The 25,200-nt window shown below is 36.5% G+C and overlaps 1 protein-coding gene across 7 annotated transcripts in view; it reads right to left on the reverse strand.

Moving 5' to 3' along the window:
- AP3S1 (adaptor related protein complex 3 subunit sigma 1) overlaps nucleotides 1-25,200 on the reverse strand; it is a 34,649-nt gene that overhangs the window by 8,675 nt on the left and 774 nt on the right. For 2 of the 7 annotated variants that reach the window (XM_059833688.1, XM_059833690.1), the window contains exons 2-5: nucleotides 22,386-22,477; nucleotides 19,811-19,922; nucleotides 11,149-11,220; nucleotides 1,292-1,399 (exon numbers count right to left, since the gene is read on the reverse strand). In XM_059833688.1, the coding sequence (XP_059689671.1) occupies nucleotides 1,292-1,399; nucleotides 11,149-11,220; nucleotides 19,811-19,922; nucleotides 22,386-22,477 (384 nt within the window). The remainder of the gene's footprint in view (nucleotides 1-1,291; nucleotides 1,400-11,148; nucleotides 11,221-19,810; nucleotides 19,923-22,385; nucleotides 22,478-25,200) is intronic. The other 5 variants (XM_059833689.1, XM_059833692.1, XM_059833691.1 and 2 more) reach the window with 4 other exon arrangements.

Raw genomic sequence — 25,200 nt, forward strand, 5'->3', positions numbered from 1 at the left:
TTTGGACAATTTCATAATCTACAATACAATCCTTCTGGATGTATATTGCTATGCGATGTATCCTATCATACCTAGCTTCTTCCTGTTTTTCACACAGTGTTACCTTACCCTGTTCCTGGATACAGTTTGGAAGTTGTGCAAAACAGACAATTAAATGTATTAAAAGACTTGAGGTGGTGCAGTGTGAGATCGCAGAATTAGGAGAACAGTATATGTTGTATCACAAAAAAGCTGAAGAATTAATTTCTCTCTTTGTTGCACTTAACTGAAAACTAGAAAGTTCTCTGGGTCTTCTCCTAAAATGTCATTTAGTTCATATTTATGCCACCCGCAACATTTCAATCTACTCAGCTGACTTCAACTTTAGAAACAGTCTCCAATTCAAGCAAAGGTTTGTTTAGAAATTTGAATATTACACTTTGAAGATCAGATGATGTGTTCTTCTGTGGAATTACTCTCATCAATAAGAATCAATCACAGACCTAGCTAAGATGTATTAGTAATATTTTGGCTTACAAGGCATGTTTCGTGATGTTAAAGGAACAGTAATAATCTGTGTCACAGATAAAGTAATTCTAAAATCCTTTCTTAGTCTAAGTTTCTTTCCTAAACACAAATTCAACAATTGTTGAATTGAAGAGATTCCCACAACTTACGTGAGTATCCCTCGCTCAGACTGTTACAGGCATATATAGAATATTATTTTCTCATTCGAATCTACTCAGCTGATGACCAAAGGTTCAGATTACCAAAATGGCAGAATTCATATTGACTGTAAAGGGTCTAAAACTGGGCTTTAAATTCTATCTAGTCCATTTCAGTCCCATTTATTATTTTGTGTTGCAGTATTATTGTGACACTAAATATGCTGCCGTTTATTTCAGGTGCTAGAAACATACTATTAGACAGGAATATGTAGTCTTTGTGTACACACTTCGGTTCTTTATCTGATTTCATTTAACTGTTATAGTCACTAGTCCAGCATAATAAATACACTGGAAATAAAATGCTTTCTGCAAGAGAAACTTAGAGAACTACAGAAGTATCTCAATAGCAATGGCGCACAATGCTATTGGATACAAGTAGCAAAAACTAATCCGCAGCAACTCGAAGCAATTATTACTTATAATGACAGGTACGACATCCCAACCTAACGATATATTGTCAATTTTTAGCATTATAAGCAAACAGCTATATATAGTTTGCTACTGAAGGACAAACAGCATTATATAGCATGCATTTACTACAGCCATGGTTTTAGTTTAGAAACTACACAGTATGTTACTCTTACCTCAGATTTCTCCAGTTTATTTTGAGCATCAATCTGAGTGACAATTTCATTCATGTTGGTCTCCAAAACCATTCCACCCATGACCATTTCGGCCAATATATTATGGACCTAAAAAAGACCAAAAGAAAATTTAAAAATGCAAAGTGTCCTACACGCATCTGGACAGATGATATGCAGATTCCTCAATACAGGAACACAAATATTCTCTAAGTCACTTAATTAATGTTAGCAGTTTATGTAAAACCATGCGGGAACAAAGCTCATAACTTGATGTTCATTGCTCCAGTATCTTCTTTGCTCATAGTTCTGCTACAAACTCATCAGCCACATCACTTTAGTTATCAATGTTAGAAGAAACTTCCACATTCATCTTTCTTTCAGTAACTGTTTTCTATCCAAGGACTATGGACAAGAGTTCTAATTAGCATCAGTAGTAGTAATACCTCTAAGGAGCAGGTTCTACCAGATTAAACAAATTTCTCAAAAATAGATGTGTAAAAACTACTTTGGGCTACATCTATGAAGGAAGAGAGACATAATGATGCTCACTCACCATGGGTACCAAGACTAGGCTTAGAAGAAGAATTAAAATACCTGAGCTACACCATAAACAGGGAGTCTTCAGCATCTAGGACTAAGATTGACAGCTAGGACTCAAACTGAAGGACTACATAAGCCAGCTAGGGACATTAATGAAATGGGTATGTCTAAATATCCCTCTTCCCTGCAACCCTGATTTGGGGATGCGAGCCCTGGTTCACGAATCTCTGCTTCAGAGTCTGTATTTGCACTTTTATCTAAAGAATGATTTTTTTTAAAAGGGCATGCTTCCACACACATATTAAATCTGGATCTTTACTAGAAAGTAATGTATAATATTTTAATCACATTATAATGCTGAAAATAAGGAACATTTTATTAATTTTCTGAAATAAACACATTGTACAATCTGATACTTCAAAGCATAATTCTGCTATTATTTTGGAAATTCTTGCAATTTCCCTGTGGATCAAGGATAGAAGTAAATCTCTAAATCAATCAACTCTAAAGATGAGTTGCAAGTAGTGTATCAATGGCACGCTTCCCATTTTTGTGCTGTACCTCAAAAACAAAATCGAAGAGTTGTTTCCCTGACAAATCATTAGTATATTTCAGTAGAAACTTAAAATGAATTTAGAGAGGCTAAACACAGCTCTTCTTCTCTGCCTATTGCTGCTGAGTGGAACTTTAAGAATCAAATACTTATGAGAAAGATCAACAATCCTTACTGAGCCACTCTCTTACTCCAGGCTTATATGTACGTCCCTTGTAACATACCAAGCTAAAAAGCGTAATATGAAAGTGGCGCCAAAGAATTAATTCTCCTGGCTTGTTATCAGGTGAATTTAAAAGCTTTTTAACATCACAATCAGAAAAAAAGATAAAAACACAGTAATCTAACATTAATTTACTCTACACTGACAACCCCAATGCCTTGAACGATGTCACCGATATTTACTTCTTTTTACTGACAACTTATTTTCACTCATAGCATAAGGAAACAGTTTATAGCTGTACACAAATAGGAGTTAGTAAACACATTGTATGGACTACCTGAAATACTAAAACCAAAAAACTTATATAAATTTGCATTTGGTTACAAATTTGCAAAGAATTATTTCAGACACCTGATGAAACACACAATTTATTCCACAGAATCAACTGAAAAAAATACTGATTTTTCAGGCTCTTCTCAATTTTACTCATATGGAAAGCTTGATAATATAAGCTGATGATGCAAAAAGTTGACTTAAGATGTTGTTAGTATCAAAAAGAAAATATCAAAGATGTTAATATGGAAGTTATTATAAAAAAAAGAATACTAAAATAGACACAAAAATGGCATAGTTTTTTTTCCTTTACCAGAAAGTTAATAACAGCCACTAATGGCATTTAGAAGACAACACATCTCTACCACTGGTGATGGTCGTAAAGATTGCCACTTTAAAGAGATCTGGCTAAAGATGTTATAGAATCAGAGTTTAAGCCGATCAACACAATATTAGGTTTGATAGTTCCTTAGGGAGAAGATGGTACAAGAGATGTGTTTTAGAAGCAGACAGATTTTCAGCTTCAATCACAATCGCACTGCATTCCAAGATCAGTGATGTTTTGAAGCTTCTGCACAGATTTATCCAGTCTTCTTAACTACTCCACAACTTCTAAGCCATACGGGATTCTCCTCAGAATATAGAAAGATACAAACTTATAGAAGGACTAATAAATAATTCATGCCTCCCTACACAAGTGGAAAATTTTCTGGCTAGTCTTATCTAATCTGAGCATTTAGTATGAAGTGGTTCTTCTCCACGTCTCAGTAGAGTATAACAGTGCAAATACCATCACTTGCTACTGCAGATTATAGAATTGGATTTTATTTTCTTTTTAAAAATGCATCTGGCTCCAAGACAGCAACCACAGTCATCACCTCCACATTTTAGGGGGGTATTTCTCATTTTGCTCTTTTTGGCAGAGCGGATGATGTCAAGGAAGAAATTCCAGCTATAACTTTAGCCTCAACTAATAGCCCCAAAGTTCAGAAACCACTCACTTTAAAGACAAAAGAATATTTCCATTATTGACGAATACATTTTAATTCGTGGAAGATACCTGAAACTGCATTGATAAGTACATGAGAGAATAAATTCCAGCCTATATCCTGGAGAAGAAAGGAAATTTAATTCAATTTCCTCTTCTTGAAAACTTGGTAAGTTCTAGGTTCTAGAACTTGGCCTTTCTTTTAAAGCACAGGAATAATTCGTATATATTTCTGACTGAAGAGGCATGAAATGACGTCGCAGGAAGTTCCTGCTTACTTTGCTCTTATTCAGCGGAGAACTTCACAGAACAAGCCATGGAAGTCTAGTAGGACAGAACAAAAGAACATAAAAGAGCAAGTCTTGATCTTTACAGTTTATTCATTTCTGTTTTAAAATAAAACAAAAAATAATGAGTGATGTTATTACAAAAAAAAAAAGACCTCTTTTCTCAGGTAATCACTTTCTAACAGCTTACTGATATGAAATTCTGAGACACTAAAGCTCTAAAGATAACAGGCTGAACTCCACATGAAACCTACACCAAAATGACTGAAGAGATTGAGCATTTGATTAGGTCTTCACAAGTGTCTTGGTTTCTCTGAAACAGATTACAAGGTGTATTTAAAAAGAAATGTAATTAAATTATGACAGTTTTGGTAGGGTTTTTTTCCCTCCCAATAGGTAAAGGTAAGCACTTACAGTCCTGTCAACACCCCTCAACAGAAACCATTTTTTCCTCTAGAGTGCTACTGACATGGTAAATATATAATGTATTAGACTCCATCTAGAACACTGTGTCCAGTTTGGGGCCTACAAGTACAAGAAAGACACCAATAAATTGGAGTGAGTTCAGCAGAGGGCAGAGAGGCTGGAGCACCAGGGCTGGTTCAGCTTGGTCAAGGCATGGCTTGGAGATACCTAACAGCAGCCTCCAGTGCCTACAAGGGGCTGTCAGGGAGCTGGGGTCTTCTCAGTGGGGCGTGGCAGGAGGGCAAGAGACAGGAGAGGCTGAGACGGACCACAAGGAAACCTTTCCGCAGGAGGACAGGCAAGTGGTAGCACAGGTTGCCCAGCGGCTGTGCAGGCTCCCTCCCTCCCTCAGCAGCACAGTCTAACCCCATGGCTGACCCTGCTGGGAGCAACATCTTGTACCAGGCACCTCCTGAGGTCTATGACTGAATTATCTTAGGATTTTGTGATAAAAACAGGCTACTTCATGATGTGGAGAGTTTCACCAGTAAAAACAAATGCTTCGGAGCCAGAAACTTGCTGGCTATCCATTGCAGGCAGGAAACCCACATTTCTGGAAAAAGCTAGATGCAGAGAATTAGGGACAATTTAAGTTTAATACATGTGTCAGCAATATTAATTGTATCAAAAGTGTCTGTATGTGTGTATATATACACACACATATGAACAGGAAAGAAAAAAATTCATGTACATACATATACGAAATTAGGAAAGAGCAATTCATTGCATATCTAATTGCATCAGCCAACCTCATAAAACCAGATAATAAAATTGTTCAGGAACATACTAACACTTACTACTTCTCAAGTGTAGGAAATGCTTTAAAGAATAACTGTGGAAGGATTACAGCCAGTTATACAGGTGTCCAAACAAGTCTCGAGAAGTTTTAGAAAACAGTATCATTGTGTTCTCTCTCATCATGTGGATTGAAAGAGATACTAGACATCACTGAACATTTTGCTTAATGACACATGCCTTCAACTATGAATTCACAGCACATGCAGTAGTGTCTTTGCATATGGTTTTAAAATACTGAAAGCATGAACAAATGCCTGTGGACCACGTTTGGTTTTGGGGGGTTGTGTTTGGTTGGTTGGTTTTGGTTTGGGTTTTTTTTCCAACCTGGTAGAAGATGCAGAGATACCGCTTAATAGATGCCAGTAAGAGGCCCAGTTGGTAACATCACCATCACAGTGGTGGTGCAAGGCCTCTACAATAAGTGCACATTATGCATGACAGTTCAGGGAACAACTCTATGATACGACCAACTCTATTATATGACCCATCTGATGCATTTTGTATAATATGAAGACAAACATAAATTCAAGAAGTGGCCAAGTTTGAGCAGTGGAACTAGATTGTGTGGCCTCCAGAGGTCCCTTCCAGCATAAACCATTCTGTGCTTCTAAGAACAAAGAAGCTGAACTGTTTCACTACTTTATAAATTAAAAAGAAAAAAAAAAAGGCTTCTTGAGCACATTAAAGTAAGGTTGTAGGCCAACCGCAACAACAAAACAAGGCAACCACTGCATGATACAGAGAGAAAGAATTTGATTTACAGGTTCAAAGAATGCATCTCACCAAGGCATCAATTCCCCTTGGTGTAAGTTCTGAAAGAAGCCTGCGACATGCAAGCAAACCACAGATTAAGAAGTAATTGACAAGGGAGCACCGTCTGCAGCTAAAAAAGAGCAAAAGGCAAACTTCAGGTTTCTGGCCAGCCACAGCACTGATGCCATAACTGTACAGAGCAGCAGTATACTTGTATAGTATAGGGATAGCAGTATGCTTGTATGACCGGCATTAATATCCAGCCTTTGGCTGTTATTGCCATTATGCTTATGATGATGGAGATGGAGAATGAATACAATTCTGGATGCAGCTTCTCACAAAAAAATTGCTCGTAATTGAGACTGTATATGCAGATTTACAACTATTGCAATAAGCTTTACAGACAGAAAGAACGGCAGAGATTTTTTTTTGTTCTAAAGCATGCTAGTCCACAGAGGAAGTCTTAACTATTCTACATCAAAATATTAAGAAAATAGTTTCCTTATTTTTTTTAGTCATAAAGAAATTATTTCATTACTCTACTTGTAGGTGTTTTAAACGATTACTTTTTTATCATTTTGCTCTCAGAAAGTCCTCTAGTAAGTGTACAGTACAAATTAATGCACCATGAATTACTGCTGAGCAGTTGTTTCAGTATTTCATGTTCAGTGTCTCACGTCACAGAAGATGTACATCATAACACTTACCCTTCCATCATGCAAGTTGCTTTAAAAAACAAGAAAGTTAAAATTTCTACTTATGCTCAAGCATGCTGTTAAGTCAAAGGCAAAATCGACCTAGTTCAATATCTAGTTTCAAAAATTCACCAGTTGACACTTAAAAAAATTATGCAAGAAATCTTAACAGTACTATTTATCCTGATGTAAATTCTGTGCTTCCAAATATCTTCAACTTAAGGATTCCTGAAACACAGACTGTTTGCTGTTTCCCACTCTATTATAGTATTTTATAGCCCCTGTCAGATTTTCCATTGGCTAGTATGTCTAATCACTTTTGAACCTATTTATAATATTCTTGGTATCTATGATAAAGTGGGACAATGGCATTCCATAATTTAATTATCAATCATGAAAAATACATTTTCTTTGTTCCAAACTTACTTCCTGAAATTTTATCTGATAACCCACTGTTCTTAATTTCTGAGAAACACAGTTGTTCATTTCCTTCAGGCCTTCAACAGCTTTTTTTGTATACTACTTCTTCTCTGCCTCCAGTATCTGCAATATTTAACTACTTCTTCCATGCAAGCTGTTCCATACCTTGGATCATGCTTCCTACCTTTCTCTGTATATTTTTTTTTCCTACTTTTAGTATGCAATATGCAAGTCTAACACGTAGTATTTAAAAATGTTTATAAAGCTAGATTGATGCAGTAGCTTAACCATTTTTTTGTCTTGTCCCATTTTTCTCCTAAGGGATGATTTTCTAAATAATAGTTTATAATTAATTTTACTTGTTAATCTGTAATGAAAGGAAATCATGACTATGACCAATAATATTATGTAAATATTGTAATCCGTTTTCTCCCTTCTCTTACATACACTATTAGAATAAAACAGTACAGGAAAAGTTTGCCCAGATATGAGCAGTAGCAGGATACACATTTTTAATATTAAGTATTTTTAATTTCTTTTTCATTGCAAATACATATTAACAAATACACATTATTTTCCCTACTTTTCTAATTAAAAATTTCACTAATTCTTTTCCTAAAGAAACAAAAAAATTTCTGAATTGAAAAAGCATTAAGTGGCAATGAAGTGCAATGAAGTGCACTTCAAAAGTGTATTCAAAATAGTGTTTAAGTGAAAGACTGAAGGCACATGGAATACACCTCTTACATTTGTATTCTGAAAGAGATCAGACTGTTGAGAACATCAACTTTTCAAAACCTGAAACTGCCATTTTGTAATAATAATTTTGAGGTGTTTTTACAAAAATCAAGAGTGCTTCCTGCTTCTGTTCCATGTGCTCTCTAAAAGCATGAATGTGTGCTTTAACAAATGTGGGGGAGGAATGCATCAAGAAAAAACTCTCCCAGGAAAATCTGGCAAACACATTTTCTTGTCTTCAAGCTGCAATCTGATTCTGGAGGGTTCACTGTTCCGGTCAGATAATAAACTCTTGGAAGAAATCGTGATACTCCCAAGGATATGTCAATAAGTGCCAAAAACCTGTGGAAAAATAAAAGTATTGCCTTACATCCCTAACTGAAAGTATTCTAGTATTTAGTTTTAGAAGATGCTTATGTTAGCTTTCTATGATGTCTTTTACATCAGAAAGCGTTACACTCCTGGACTCAGTGTAGTAATCAGTACAGGACTGAAATAAACCTCCCCCGCTGGAAAACATTTTGCTCCAGCTATAGCAAGTTTGTCTGTTTGTTTTTAATACAGCTTATCTATAAAAGAGAAGCCCAATTCTCTCCTGTACAAACTACACTCCCTGACACCCCAAGTCTTCATCTGCTACAGCACATAAGAAACACTATCTCATTCCCACCTATATTCCACTCTCCAAATGAATTTCTAGTACTATGCCAATATTCTTCTTCAATAGGCATCTCTCCTGGCTCCAGGTTACTGTAAGCCATCACTAGGTCCTGTATAATGATGGCTGCCTGATGAAAGTAAATGTTTGCTTATAGAAATGCCACAGAAAATGCTACTGAAGAGGTAACAGCTGTTGAAATCACTTAGTTTAACTTTTTTACATGCTACACTAATTTTTACAAGACAGGTATTTCTTAGTTTTTAGGGAATTCTAGCAAGAGGATTGGAAGAAAGTCACCTTCCACAATTCCATCAAGAACTGAAGGCACAAATCGACTCTCAACCAAATCAATTAGTCAATCTTCACTTGATCTCAACACCAGCCCACTCAAAATACAAATATTTGAAATGTTTCTCCCCAAACAGCTCCCACATGTAAGTATCCACTATAACTAAGACTCTGTCCAGACCAAATATCCAGCAGCAGTTGCTGTTTTTCCCTATTGCACATTTGAAATCTATTAACAAGCCAGGCCACAAATATCTAACAAGAGAAAGTTAATGTGTTGTAACTCAGAAAACTCAATGCATTTTGCTTCTTGACAAGGCAACCTTATCAGCAGTTCAAAGATAATTTAATGCTGTGATTTCATTCCCACAGATACATCTTCCTGTTTTTTTCTTACAGATCTACAAAAATACTAATGAACTTAATGAACATTAAGTATCATCAATTTTCATGAAGTAAAACATTAAATGTTTTCACCCTATGTTATGGTATAAATTAACTCTTACAAACCAATTACACTGGAGAGAAAAAAAATAATGGAGATGACATCAAATTAGTCACAACAGCACAACTAATACTACTGTACCGCTGGTAGTAGCCTTGCATTACTGCAGAAGTTCAGCTTTCTGCATTGCATTCTTTTGTCAACTTATGCTCAAGTTAAAAATCACTGCACTGGTTAATGCCATGTTCAAAAAAAATTTTAACTCAAGGTTTCACTTATCTTTTATTTTGGAAATGGGCTACTTTTGCTAAAACATCTAATTAGTATTTAGCGTTAACATTTTCCTCAGAGTTTGAAAACTCTAGCCTAAACATTTAATGAGATTCTCATGCAGTTTTTTAGTAATTCAAATGAAACACTTACATTTTAGCTTCCCTTTGGCAAATAGTTTTCAAGGAGAAAATATCATCTCATATCCAATGCAAAGTAAAATGTTCTTCAAGAAATTTAACATTTTGAAGCACCTAAGCTCTCTACATTTTATTAGAAAGATGTCTCTCCTATATAGTGTAAAAGACTACTTATGTGAAAGAATGCCACTGAATGAAACATGCTACAGAGCAACAGCTTGGACTGCAAAGCAGCCAAAGTATTCTGCAGCTAAAGATAAAGATCAAACTCCTTGACACAAAGCAATTGCGGTATTTGGGTTCTTTAAGCTCAGAAGCCAATATATAAACCACTCAAATTCTTTTGTACTTTAGTCTGCCATTTTTGAAAGACCCAACTTGTTCCAGCCAGGATAGAAATCCTAATGGTTCGTCATGAGCATGGTATCACTTCAAACACCTACTCAAGGTGATTTGCATTTCACTGTCTGGTCAAGTTACAAGTGTTTCTTCCAAAAGAACTTCCTGATTTTGAAAGAAACAGAGTCAGTTCCAAATGGTTATTTCAAATAGTTAACTTGTTACTATTTTTACTCCACTTTTAGTGATTTTTGTCTTATTTCCCTCTCATGTCTTTTGCTGTTGATGCAAAAAGATGTTTACAGATGACGAAAGGCAACTGCACAGAAAGCAATAGTAGGCACAAAATGCAATTGAAGGAATAAATTCTGTTTATTAAATTCTCAGCATTTTCGGTATTACACTAAAAGGTGCCAGTGTCCTTTTAAATGAAAGATTACTATAGTAATAGCATTTCTCAAAACTAGATTAATAAATAAAACCCTTGTTCCCGATAGCTGGGAATATTCAAACAAGCTTGTTTCTAAATGTTTGAAAAGAGGTCATAACGTCGTTTTGAAATTTAGAAGAGAAAGTTCCACACAGCATTTAAATTACATAATCATAGCATTTGAAAGGCAACTGCCAGCCTTAACTGGAAAACCCTGTAACAATTTCAATTCCGAGTAATATAACACCTAATCATAAACAAAATAAAACAGATTATTTCTTGAAACCAAGCCCTACTCTGAGAATATTCAGATGTCTCCCATCTGACAATTATATATGCAATAACACTATGCAAATCTCCCACATTATTTTGTTTTTCCTCAGAAAGACATGTTCCACCATAGCTTTCAAGTCTTAAAAATAACATGTTGATAGAAACTGTCTAGATTTCACTGACAATAAAAGTAGAATCAGTGCAGACTTTAATGCGAAGCATCAGTTGAACCAAACATTTTACCTGACAAGAAATATTACAGGAGCTCACCACAGTACCTTGTCTACATGGAAAATTAAATCCAGTTCACAGACATTTTCAAAACACTTGTCTAGTGTTTCCACGAATACCTGTAAAGAGGGAAAAAAAGCCAGAGGTCAAGCTTTAACAGAAACTCAATAGTTCCTTTAGGTGTGAGGTTTAACAAAAGCAAATACAGAAAATAAGCAGTGGGCAGATTTTAAGACATTAAAAGCATCTATAGAAATTAAGTGGTTAACATTATTATGTCAACAGTATGTTACCTGTAGAGGGCAAAACTGTATGCACAAAATCAGTTGACCTTATAACTCTGCTAAAAGTCACACAGTTTTAAACAATAGTTGCATCTTGAAAAAACAGTAACATCATCTGTGCTACAATCTTCTCAGCTGCCATTCAAAGTGTTCCTTCCCATTTCATTAGAACCCAATTATTAAGCAAAAATCAGCTAGTTTTTTTCATTAGTATTATTATTATTTCTAACAACTACTACATTGCAGGCATCTCCCAGTTAACCAGACTACTGTTAACCTTGCCACACAGAAACACATGTGCAATGCAAACTGTCAGCATCATGCAAGTTTGTCAGCATTACAGCTTCCAGCAACAGTACAACAGCTTCCACCTGGTTTAGACCTGCTGAATTCAGGATGGACTAAGGAAAAAGGTAGCTGCCTCAATGTCACACCTGCTGATCCTGTCAGGCACACCACCACATAAGTTTACAAAAGTCCAGCAGTTTGTACCCAGGCAAATAACCCCTCCCAGAATCTATAACGAAGTGCACAAAGCAGAAAAATCAAAGCAGCTGCTGAAATCCAGCCACTGATGATCTCTGCCGGGTATGGACTGCACGTTACCCTGCTCTGGGTACTTCTGTAACAGATTACTTGGTGTCATGTAGCCAGTTTTGGTACACTAACAGCATCCCAGTCCCCAATTAGGCCAGATAATGAAAAGATTACTGTACTTGCACTCCCAAAGCTCCTGAATGCCGGTCACCATGTGCTTGTGGTGCGTGCTGACAAAGACTCCAGTCTTACAGAGGCATAAGCACAGTTCCCTGTATGCAAGAGATAACTCCTACTGACTTACGTGAGATGTGTCAACACCTATAAGGGTAAACATATGCTTGAGTTTGAGAGCTTAGGGTCCTCAAAATTAAAAAGAAATTCTGTAAAAACTTACAGATAATTTATTAATGACTGGTAAATAAGTTGCAACTTGTGGGAAATTTTAGTCTCAGTTTTATATGTTTCAAGGTCATTTTGTCAAGATATGAGTTTAATATTAAAGTTGTCACTGTACGTAATTTTTTTTTTTTAAATTCTGAACTCAAACCCTAAAGCAGCAATATGGAAGAAGTTAAACACCTGGTTTTGATTCTCTTTTCAACACAGTTAATTAATCCCATCTCAGTCTTTGAGAGGAACCAGATTTCAAACTGCCTGGGCCCAGAGAGATAGGAGTGAGAAACCATGTTTTGCTGACAAAAATTAAGTGGGTAAAAGGCCTGCTTCTATAGATGCATATTTATGTCTACAGATCCAGAGAAACAGGTCTACTTGACATCAGCCTTTTCCATTTGTCTACCTTGCATATCAAGAAAGATTACTTTTACATCTGAATCCTCAGTCTCAGACCCTGCTTACACTATCAAAGAGAAGAGGTTCACACTCTGCTGTTGCTATTACTACTATTATCAATCTCCATATTAAAGTCAAACTATATCTAATTGATGTTCCATGCATTTAGAACAAGGATTATTCTTTAATACCAAAATACCAATTAATAACTTAAACTAGGAACACAAAGCATTTTCACAGGCAGACTCAAGACAGTAAGGTTCACTGACAACAGTTAAGTAAATGAAGATGCTTCTGTTAAATTATACTGAAGCTAAGCAAGTATTTCTTTTTTTCCTTCAAGTAGTTGTTAATTTGTTGTGACAACAACAGTCTTCTTTATAGAAGGTATGTGAGCAAACAAAAAACTTATATGTTAAGGAAAACAAACTACACAGTTCACAACTATGTGCAGCAAGACAAATGACCAGAGATGTTCTCTTACTTTCCTTGTACCTTAGAAGAATGTGATTACAAGGACAGTGCTGTTTGATATTAGCTGCAGGAAGAAGATTGGAAACAGAGTGTAAACGTAACCTTCATCCAAAGGTTTTAGTTACAAGAGAGAACAGTTTGACACTATTTTTGAAAGAAAAGAACTATTCCTCATACACATCACCAAGTTTGCACATGAATTTACATACTCTGTGTTTCCCAAGGAACTAGATGTATGTCAAAGGAACTCATCAAAACCAAAAACGACTGGAAAATCCTCAAAAAAGGCCCCCACAGATATGTATATTTAGTAGCCATATGTATGCCCACACATTGACAACACAGGAGTTATATTTTTGTGACCTTCTTCCAGTAACTAGGGCTTCACCTGTAACAACACTTGATTCATAGTTAACAATGGTTACTTCTAAACCTTTACCCATTACATAATGACAACACCACACACTGAATGAACTCACAGATCTCTGCTTGCTATGTATGACCAGTAAAGCACGCCAAACATTTTTTAACCTAAGGGAAATCAGCTGGTACTGAGTATTCTTCAGTGAGATTTTTCACCAACTAAGGATTTATCACAGAAATTTTGAAAACTTCCTCAATCTTCCATTCATGGTGGAGAGTTCACTCAGAGTAACACCTACGCTGACAAGGTATACATCTATTACAAGTAAATGGTCTTTAAAAGCATTAGTCTACAAGGTAGACCAGATTTTTTACACTAACATTCCTTGACCTATTTTAAGACACCTTCAAATAATCAGTATGGTAACTAAAATTAGAGCCACTGTCATCATAATTTTAGTTGAGTCAAATGAATTGCTCACTAAGGCAAGCAGTGCTAGACTTTAAGTACTTCAGTAATACTCCAGATGCTGCAGACTTGTAGATCAAAATAACCAGAAGAGAAAAAACACCATTTGTTTTGGGACAGGGGAACACACCACACATCAGTTCAAATGCACCTTGTGATGTTATTGAAAAAGCAACATAAATACATGAGTCAAATAGCAGGAAAATAAGGGTTTATGCACAATGAATTACCAGCTCCCCCTTGTGCTTCACTTCTGCAATCATAATCTTTTACAGTTCAAAGAAAAACCCATGCACATTTCCATGCAAGTAAACACAAAAAAGGAAAAAAAAGGAAAAACCCACGCCTTTCTTTTGTTATTGAATATATACAAGCCAGGAGCTCCCAATACTCAGCAATATGTCAAAACATAAACCACCACCTTTACCATGAAGGGCTCATTTTTAATTAGGCAAATCAGACAACAAAGGAATAAAACATACACTAATATTGGGAAGATAACAAGGCTTGCAGAAAAATCAGAACACCTAATCAATTAAATGCATCTGATGCTAGATAATGTCAAACACTAACAAAAGCAGGCACAAAAAAATGAAGTAAAACCAACAGCAGTAATTCATATCAAGAACATCCCATCCTTCCTTCTAGACTAAACAGCAATGGTAAACCTTAAGACAGAATTAGTTCAATCTGTCCATGGAAAGTCCTCTCCTTCACTGCTTTTGACTGTTCAAATGCTGAGACTCCAACTAGTTTAGAACATAGTAGTCTGATCATATCGACAGTTCCCCATAGACAAGACTGGTTTCTCTTCTGTTTTAAGAGTGACCTTTAAAAAGTCATCATTCACGTATCATTGCAAGCATATGAAATCAACTACAGTGTTTCCACAACCTTTCTAGTTGGGAAATCCTTGGAGCAGCCGCTGCATTTTCCCACACTTACACTGACATCCCAGTTTTCTTTCAATATGTTTTTTTTTTTGAAACTACTCATAGATTGTACAGAGGATGCCAAGATTACAGTGTAAGGGAAAGACTGTACAAGTCCTGCTGATTAGTCAAAACAGAAGTGTGTTAGGTTTTTCAAGCTGACCTACCAATAGACTTAATGCATTAACAATAAGGCTTTTTATGTTAAAATGTTCTTTTTGTTCTTAATTCCTGCACTTTACTTTCCACCCAACTCTAAAATAAACTAATAGTGTCAACTGAGACCTAGTTAGGAATTTTTCTGCCAAAATAGGTATCCCAGTCATATGTCTCTCCCTTTTTTATTTAATTAGCATAAAAGCATCTCCGGTCAGGATGATTTCTCTCTAGGAACTGAGGAAAACATCCTTCATGAACTGCACTACACTTCCCATAGGCATCTTACTGAAAAACATTATCTTGCAAGGCTATATACAACTTTTCATGGAAGACTGATCTCACAGATTTAGCTGCTTACTGAGTCAACACGTCTTGGAAGTACAGCAATGTGCTAAAATCCTCAAAAACGCTTAGAGCTGACATAGGCTTTTAGGTCCATAAGAAAGTTAGGTACCATTGTAAGTGTCACTTGGTTTTTCCTCATGGCAATCTACAGCTAGTTATATTTTCTTATGTACTTCATTTCCATGCGCTATAACCTCACACTTCACAGGCTAACGAGAAGAGTCTGAAATAGCTACAACTCATGACATAATTTACTCTGAATCCAAAAGACTGCAAAACCTACCAAGCATAGCACAGATGCTGACCTATCTCCCATCCAATTAATCAAAAACAATAAACAGAATCTTGTGTTGGTATTAAAAAAATAAAATGGACAAAAATTAACAGTATGAATTTGCCTGAGGTGTTCAAACACATCTAGTTTGAACACAGTATAAAATCTGAGGCAGAGTCTATGACTTGTAACATATACAGTGCATTTATTAAGCCTGAGCCATCTGTGACCTAATGGTGATATAAATGGCTATCTATCTTAAGTATTACAACAAAAACTTTACGCTGAAAAGAACTGCAGACTGCCATATGTGATCTAATCTACTACAGACTTATTCAGTTTACAAGACAGGAAACCCTGAAGTGCTAGACTGAGCTCTAGGTTCATTTCACCAGTTTGTTTTCATGAGATCATAAACTGGCCCTCTACATAACTACTTACTTAAACGATTCAGTATATGCATGATTCATAACAAACTCCACATGGTTTACTCTTACCTGTGTTGTCTCTGAACTATAGTAAAAAAAGATGTATGAAAATGGTTCAACACTTCTCACCAAAAAACAGACAAAGCTTACTTGCTTGAGTAGATGTGTACCTGTATATACTGCCAGTCTGCATTGCACGTGGGGTTGACATGTAATAATAAACTTTCTGAGGGTGTTTTCCAGTGTAAGATACATTTAATTCTGATTGCTATTGCTAAGAGAATTAAACAGATCCTTCTTATGAGCCAGACTGGAAATTAAAAATGTTTAATCAATGTCTGTATACTTTCTACTATAATCAAATGGTTGAATTACAATGCTCTAGAGAAATGGGAATACTGAACAGCTGCAGGTACTGTGGTGAGACTGCATATCTAAACAAAATCATACATGTCAGAATAAAGTAAGTTATTTCTATAAATAGAAATAGCATTTCTATTATTTCTATTTCTTCTACTAATTATAGTGGCATGTAATTAAACACCGGGGCGTAATGGAAAAGATGTGAAATATAAAGACAGAGGGATTGAAATCCATCAAAGTACTTCAGGCACAAGAAGTAACACAATTTAGAGAAAAGTTTAAGAACTCCCTAATTCAGAGAGTTTGAGGGCTATACAAATACAGGTAGTAGTAAGCTCAAGAAATTTGCTTCAACACCTTAAAGTAAAATTTAGGTTATACTGTGTAACTGGAAATAACTGGAAGCTACTGATGTGACATTTTTAATATACCATAATGAATAAAATCTTAGTTGAACTTGCATAGTGGCCCTGCAAAATATAACTGGTCAGACTGATTGACCTAGATAGTCTTTCCTATCCTTATTATCTGATTAAATATAAGATATTTATAATATACACTTTATCTAAGAAAATATCCCTAAGTCACTTGAAATATTAATATGCTCCTTTTCTCTGTTCATAAACATTTTAGCACTTCCAAGTAAGAAGACACACTATGCAACAAGCAACTAAGCAACTCAGTACAGCAAACTGCTAAGAACAGGTAAGGCTACTGTATACCTCACTCAGTAACTTGCAGTGTTCAGATATTGCAGAATGTTTTTATGACCAAAGATGATGTAAGAATCTAGAAAGAGAGTTTCCTTCCCCACTACCCACACAGCCACTTGGAAAGATAATTTGGATCTACTGTCCAGAAGAGCACTAAAGACTGAAGAGCTGTTCTGAACACTTAACAGGTGACTATGAGAAGCTATTCAGCTCCAAGAAAGGTCTGCAGGGAATTGTGAGGCCTTTAAGGCCCACAGTGCTTGCTGCAGTGAAATAATCAAGATACAGACCCATGTCTCAGGATACCACCGGTTTTTACTTATGTAATAAATCAATTCTCTTGATATGCAAGCTTTCGAAAGGCTTAACAGTAAGTGAATCATACACACATATATATATATCTGAGACCCATTTTATGTAATGACATACATTACTTCATGGTGTGCAACTATTTTTTGCCACATCTGACTACACTAACAATCATCAATGAAATTGTTTATGTGCAAACTTTAAGTTGAAAAATAACTGGTGTAATCAGAGTTCTCTTGACATAAGAATCTTCATATTACCAGACATTATTTTTGTTGCTGAGTTGATACAGACGTATTTAACGGTTTAAATCAGACATGCTGCATTAGAAGCCATGCAGAAGACATTGTCTTCGAGGAGTTAGTGATCTTGAACAGGCCGTGTCTGCTCTACTGGGCTTGAGAAGCCTGCATCTTATTAATGTAATCATACCTTATAATGTCTTTGGGAAAGGTAAACTATACATAGATCAAGGAGTGGAATGCGGTCAAGGGATGCTTAACCACCAAACTCATTGTGCAAAGGCCAAGGCCTAGCTGGAATTCCTGAGACTGTAAAGCAGCCCAGTGAAAAAGGGCAGGGGGGGACACTATAAACTTCTTCACGGAAAGGGTTGTCAAGACACTGAAACAGGCTGCCCAGAGCTGTGGTTGAGTCACCATCCCTGGAGGTTTTTAAAAGATGTGTGGATGAGGCGCTTAGGGACATGGTTTAGTGGTGAACTTAGCAGTGTTAGGTTTATGGTTGGACTTGATGATCTTGAAGGTATTTTCCAACCTAAATGATTCTACAATTCTATGTATTGATCCTGATCAAGAGACAGTTGCAGGTTTAGGAGTTAGTGACCCACATAATGCTTAACCTGAGTAGGCACAGGCCTCTGCTGTGCTGCACAAATTCCTTGGCTGCAGGATGACTCAACTGGCTGACTGTAACACAGGAGCCTGCAGGCAGCTCCCAGTTGGTACCAGTGATTATGCCACTTGCATGGCATTGCCCAGACCTCGAAATGCAGCAAGAATTTCTCATGAGAACATCCTTTAGGAATAGAGCTGTTTTCACAGAATTACTGAGGTTGGAAAAGACCTGTAAGATCATCAAGTCCAACCATCAACGAACACCACCATGCCCACTAAACCATGTCCCACAATGCTTCGTCCACACGTTCCTTGAACACCTCCAGTGATGGTGACTCCACCACCTCCCTGGGCAGCTTATTCCAGTGTCTCACCACTCTCTCAGTAAAGAAATTTTTCCTGATATCCAGCCTTGTGAGGAAATTATATAATAGCTCAAAGGTCCAAAAAAGGGAGAGCTTCTCTCCGTGGACAGGATCTGCTCTGCACAACGCACCATGGGAAAATCCACGTGGGGTCCATTGGATGCTGCATGAACACCGGATGCCCAGCATCTGAAGGGGTGTAAGATTTACTACCTACATTCCTCCTCTTGTTCTATTTTATTAAACAGTTATCTCATTAAGCCATTTTGTTGTCAAGCCTTCCTTATTGAGATCCAGAAAGAACTTGTAGCAGCTCTCTTTCTCCCGACCTCTCCCCATCCCCACACCGGTGCAGAACACACACCTAAGGCAGCATTTGCACTCATTTTCTAAGGTGCATCTGGCTCATAAGCCACACGGAAAGTTTCATGCAAAGAGGTTTTGGATCTGTTAATCCACTATATCTTTGTAGTGAATATGTGTGTGTGTGTGTCTGTGCATGCCTCTGGGTGGGTGGGTATGGCCGGGTGTGTCTGGGGAGGGTGGGGGGGTGGTGTGTCTGTGTGTCCGGGGGTGTGTGGGTGTGTGTCCAGTGCGGTGTGTGGATGTGTGTGTTGGGGGAGGGTGGGTGTGGGTGTGTCTGTGTCCGGGTGAGTGTCCACACACTGAGCTTTCTAGATGAAGGTTCTCATAATCTAACCCTGTCTAGTGAATGTTTGAACTGCATCATCTTTACCTGCAGCCAAAATAAGGCTTAAGCCTTGAAAAGCTGCAGCAAAAAATAGCTGCTGATTGTTCTGTAGGCTCCAAACAACTGTTTCCTTACTTTCTCATCCACTTCAGAAACAGCTTTTTCTAACACAGCCCAGTAAACTGCAAACAATCTAAAAGTAATATTCAGCACTTTGGGTTTGTTCACAATATGAAAGCCACCTTCACTTCCAAATATTACAGAAAAAGACACAGCTAAATATTAAAGTTCTCAGATAGTCAGAAGTAGATTTCCACTTATTAAAAAAACAAAGCAGCAAAAAAAACTTACTTGTATGAGGTCCAAAATGCCAAGCTCACTTTCTGAAGAATCCACACAGAACACAAAATACAAGGTGGCATAGTGTCGGTAAATTAGTTTGTTATCAGATCCACCTATTAATCTAAACAGGAAAGAAAACAGGAAAGCTTAGTTAGCATCTCAGGATAAGCTGAGCAAATCCTCACAGTTATTTCAGTTAATAGGAGACCTACTGTTAATGGCTGGCTGGAGCTTTCCCAAATCCAACTATATCACAACTTTTATTTTGTGATATAATTACAGTGGAAGAATATTAAGTACCAAGACAGCCCAAGTTACATTCACCACACAAGCACAGTCATTGTTACGCATATGGATAATAATTATATCAATATATGCACCTTTTTATTAAAATCCATTCAAACAGATCATGCAGTTTCATCAAAAAATGGGTATTAAACATACTTCCATTACACACTAGTGGGCACTGTACAGGGATTCATCTGCTCTGCAGAGTAACAGAGTACATGCCTATGAATCCTTCCCTGCCCTCCTCAGAGAGGCATCAACAGAAAAAGAAAACTATAATGCAGATTGGCATTTGGATTACAGAAAAAGCCTTAAATCAGGTTTATGGTTTACTTAATAACCAAGAACATGTAACACTCTTGTGCTACAAAATGTTTGGTATCTTGAGAAATAAGACTGTACTACAACCAATAGTTTGTGATGCAATGTTAAAGTCACAGAAACAATTATATTTTTATGGACTCACTAACCATCACGAGAAGAGGTCTAAACAGGTATTTCCTTCCACTCTTCCGCTACAGCCTTCCCAAAGAAGGTACATAAATCATAAGATATGTTCTTCAGATCACTGACATCTGCTTTGAGCAGTAGGAGGCCCACTCAAATAGAAATGAAAATATTTTGTAGCCTGAACCTGCACAGCTATGAAAATCGTAATTCTGTACCAGAACTGAATCACACATTCAATGTATCATAACTCATTCCTTTAGTTTCTGCCTTTATCATAGGGAGAGAATACGTAAATAAATAAAAAGAACAAGAAATCTTTTAGGTCACTTTTGCTTAAGCACATTGCTTTGCATTAACACTAGGGTGGGGGGAGGGGGAACCCTTTGTTCCCGAAGAGCAGAGACTACACTTAAGAAGTATCAGACAAAAATACTACAAACAAATGTGGAAGTGGAAAGAAATAGCAATTAAATTGTCCTCTTTCATGCTTTATTTACCCAATTCTTTCAAATACATCAGCACACAGAGTTAGTATATATGAACTGTTGAGGCCTTTGGGTAAACTGCAAACTATAAAGTGATCCCTGTCCTGAAAAAAAATACTGAAAAAATATATCAAAACGGTAACTCCAGAATTGAGCAGTAGGAGGAAAGCCAGAATTGTGCCCTCTGTCTTAGTTTCTTTTTATTGCACAGCTGTGATTTTTTTAAAACGCTCCAAATGGCTCCTGTCTTTCACTTACAGAATTCAAGCCAGCGTGTTTCCAGCTTGAAATCATCTCTAAGAACCTAACGATAGAATCACCAGTTGAGTAGCTGGAAGAGAATAATTTTAGTTTAAAAAATAATAAAATTATAAAATGAGGAATCATCTTGACCAGGAAAAAGATATCATAGCTGACATGGTACAGCTAAACATTTAACTGACTCTGCACACAGAAAATTTAGGCATTAACATACTAACTTTCAGTAATTAGAAACTTCCATAACTACAATATTTAACAAGTTATGACAATCTCTATGTTTAGACTGGAGATCATGAGCTTACTCCATCAATTATGACCCCTTTTCCTAGAAGGTGGCTTTGCAACAATTTATTCTTGATGACTAGTACCTCAAAATAAAACACTTTTCCATTTCAGAATTTCTTCTCTTCAACTAAAGCAAGACCACATTAAAAAACCAGCCAAGATGATTCAAGAAAGAATATTTTGTGCGTGTCTGCTACAGACAGAGGACATAAGTTTGGGTTTCCTCCTACCTTGCTCTACCTATGTTAATAAAAAAATCTTGGTTGAAACTGCATTAGTTAGCACATTTAAAACCTATTTTTTTTTGTCCTAGTTTATATAGCAAGCCTGAACCCTGATAAAAAAGCTGAGGAATCCTACCAGCAGAGGCTGTCCACTCAAATTTTAGGAGCTCAAGGTAAACCACCAGCTACAAAATATTTTAATTTTCTCAATAGGTATGGCAAATGCCAGTGCCTCTTAAAATGAGTCCAGAAATCTTTAGCTTGATTGTAAGTAAACTGCTTAGGTATCATCTGCCCGTTTCTTCCCCATCTTGTGTCTGAAACAATTATAGCACTAGATATTTCACTGTGTCAGCTACAGCACTAGAAAAATTTAGTTTTATTGCCTAACTCATTTTGATATATATATGCATGCTTCAGTTAGTAAAGAATATATATACCTGGTGCAATATGGTATTATTTGTTGTGTATTAAAATATCTGAAGTGACATGGCATTTACATTATAACTGTAAAAAGTTATATTACAATCCACAGTAATAATATTCGCTAGCCAATAAGTATTGTGCATTTATTTCAAACGTGATACTTACAATCCTCCTTCTAAGAAATTACAGACATTTTCATCACGTTTTGATACTAAATGGAAAGTTTCTCTGATAATTTGTTGCTGCGTATCTTCACTCTATGAAAGAAAACATATTTTGCTATCAAGCTAAAATGGATTAATTAACAATGCACAGCACACACAGCTAATAAACAGAATACAAAGTGTATCAGCACCCTCAAACTATCTACTTCTGAAGCCTTAAATTTGCCAATTAACAAGCTGCATATTGTTTGTCATTTCAACACAAAAAGACATTTTTACAAGTTGCAGAAGAATACATTACTGAGAAACAACTGTAAAAAAAGTGGCTGTTTTATGAAACTTCTAAAAAAAAGCCTATCTAAAAATAGTTTTTTCAAGTAAACAGGAAATGTTCTCAAGTATTCTGAATTTTCTATATCTCCACCGTAGCCTGAACAGCTACAGACATGCTTTGAAACTACTCTGACCCATGAGCAAGGGGGAAAACAAACTCTCAAAAGCTTGAAGGGGGGGGTGAGAAGGCAAAAATCCCACAATACATAACTCTTTACAACAGCATCATGAGCAGTAGCTTCTCCTAAGCCATTAACTTTCCTTCTAGCAGATCAGAAACATCACTTCCAAGTTTGAATTCACTTGACTCTTCCTGAGTCCCCACTGTGACTCCATCATTCCTGCACACTTCCTTTTGCTACCCTTCTGTAAGAATGGACTTATTTTTAACAAGTCTCTACTTCCATAGTCAAAAAATTTAGATACAATTCCTAAATTACTGCATTTGTTTTACAGCACAAAACCCTAAAGTTATCAAGCACAGATAGACCCCATCCCTGCCCAAGCATGTAAGTCAGCATTTTAAACCATTATATGAACAAACACTCTAAGCAAAACTGGTGCTTGTATCTTAAAAGTTATTTCAGCTAGACCAGTGCAGTATCCTGCATGACTGCTAAGCAAACAAAGCTTGGCATAGGTGTGGTTTGCATTCACCACCTTAAATTCATGTGCTGTTTTAGAAACAACCTCTAGAATCCACAAAGACATCAGCAAAAAGCTCCAGCAGAAGTAAACTGCTCCATAAAACACAGAACAAGAAAGTGCAGGTTCCTCTACTTCTATAGTTTGTGTTCCTTAAATTGTGCCTGCCTTACTCCGCTGCAGTTATCTCAGTTACTTCCCCCATATTTTCTATGGTAGGAGGAAAGAGACAATGTGTCTTTCTTCCCCATAAGAAACTGAGATACTGAGTATTTAAAATAACTTTTGTTTTCAGAATCTGCCCTTATTCACAAAGTTGTTCAGAAACTTATTTTTAACTTTGAAATTATGGCCACAGGTTTATATTCTGAAACATAAAACTACGGCATACATCTTCCTATTTAATTGCCATGAATTATTATTTTGCTGCCTAATTGCAAAAGTTTATTAACTTCACTTTACACAGTATAAACTCTTTCCATTCTCGTATATATCAGGGAAAAAAGTTACACACATTTTATAAGTTTCGGTATCACGAAGCAAACAAGTATCTCCTTCACAGATCTGACCACATTAATCTCTCTAGAAAGCAGGAGATGCTTCCACTTGTAGAAAAAACCTGAAACTTGCCTCCACTACTGGTTCAATCGATATTAAAGTACACTTAAGTTTCAAAAAGTCCATTAATAAACCTGTCTTACTGAAGTCACACACAAAAAGCTAATCAAGACAATTGCACCTGTTCCTGTGCACCACAAAGCTTTAGGGAAATCGCCTAACCACATAATTTGTTAGTTTCATTTGCTACTCACATTTCCAAAATTTCAAGGTGTTCTGTTTATAGAGACATATTACCCTACTTAAAGCATTGAGGATTTGTTCCAATTCCAGTTATGAAAATAATAAAGCAGAGTGGAGTTTACAAGAAAAATCTGGTATCCTCCTGCCATTCACTCCTCTCCCACTCCTGCTTCTTCTCCCTCTCAGGATTTTGACCACACAACAGCAACAGAAAACACAAAAAGATAAATACATTTGAATGGAAATTAAGAATGGAAGTTAACTGTTCCATGTTAATGAAAGTTTTGTATACCTTTCCAAAGTCTTTCATCTACCTATTTAATTGTTACCTCCATATTGACAGGAAAAAAAGAAAAGAAACAAAAAAAGCTTCTTTAGTAAGTTACTGTAGCTCTGCAATGGAAGTTATCAAGAAGAGAGTGGGGATGCATACAAGGGGAATGCTTATCAAGATCTGTAGGTGAGAATATTCCATTTTAATTTTTAAATTGGAAATGGTAAATGAAAGACATCTGCTTGGTAACCCGGAATTTATGAGAAAGAAGAAAATGGGTTCATAGACATGTATTAGAATTTCCCAATATTGCCTTTCTAAGGAGAAGGGATCAAATTCAGTCATCCATAGCAATGACCCGTATCAGTTACATCCCTTAATTAAAAGCCTGACAGTGCAAGGTGTCACAGTCATCATTTCTGCTCTGAGATGTAGAAGTAAGATACATCCCTTTCAACAGGTAAATATGACTTCTGTAATAGCTAGAATTGCAAGTAAGTGGCCACAAATGCAAATAAGTAATAGCACTACTCAAAAAGAATATTTTGTTTACAAAATTCTGGGAAGCATCAGTTGTTTTCTAGTGTTTTCATGTCCAAGGCCAGCCCAAGCAGAGCTTAGCCTATTTGCTAGGGAGTTCAGTACATGTTTAAAACATTACCTTAAAATCTCTTACCCTTGAATTAAATCAACAGTTTCCACATTGTTTCTTAATTCCCTGTGGCTGCACTTTCTTTTCATTCACATCAAGTGCCTGTGCTGC

Source organism: Gavia stellata, chromosome Z (genome assembly GCF_030936135.1).
Source record: "Gavia stellata isolate bGavSte3 chromosome Z, bGavSte3.hap2, whole genome shotgun sequence".
NCBI lineage: Eukaryota > Metazoa > Chordata > Aves > Gaviiformes > Gaviidae > Gavia > Gavia stellata.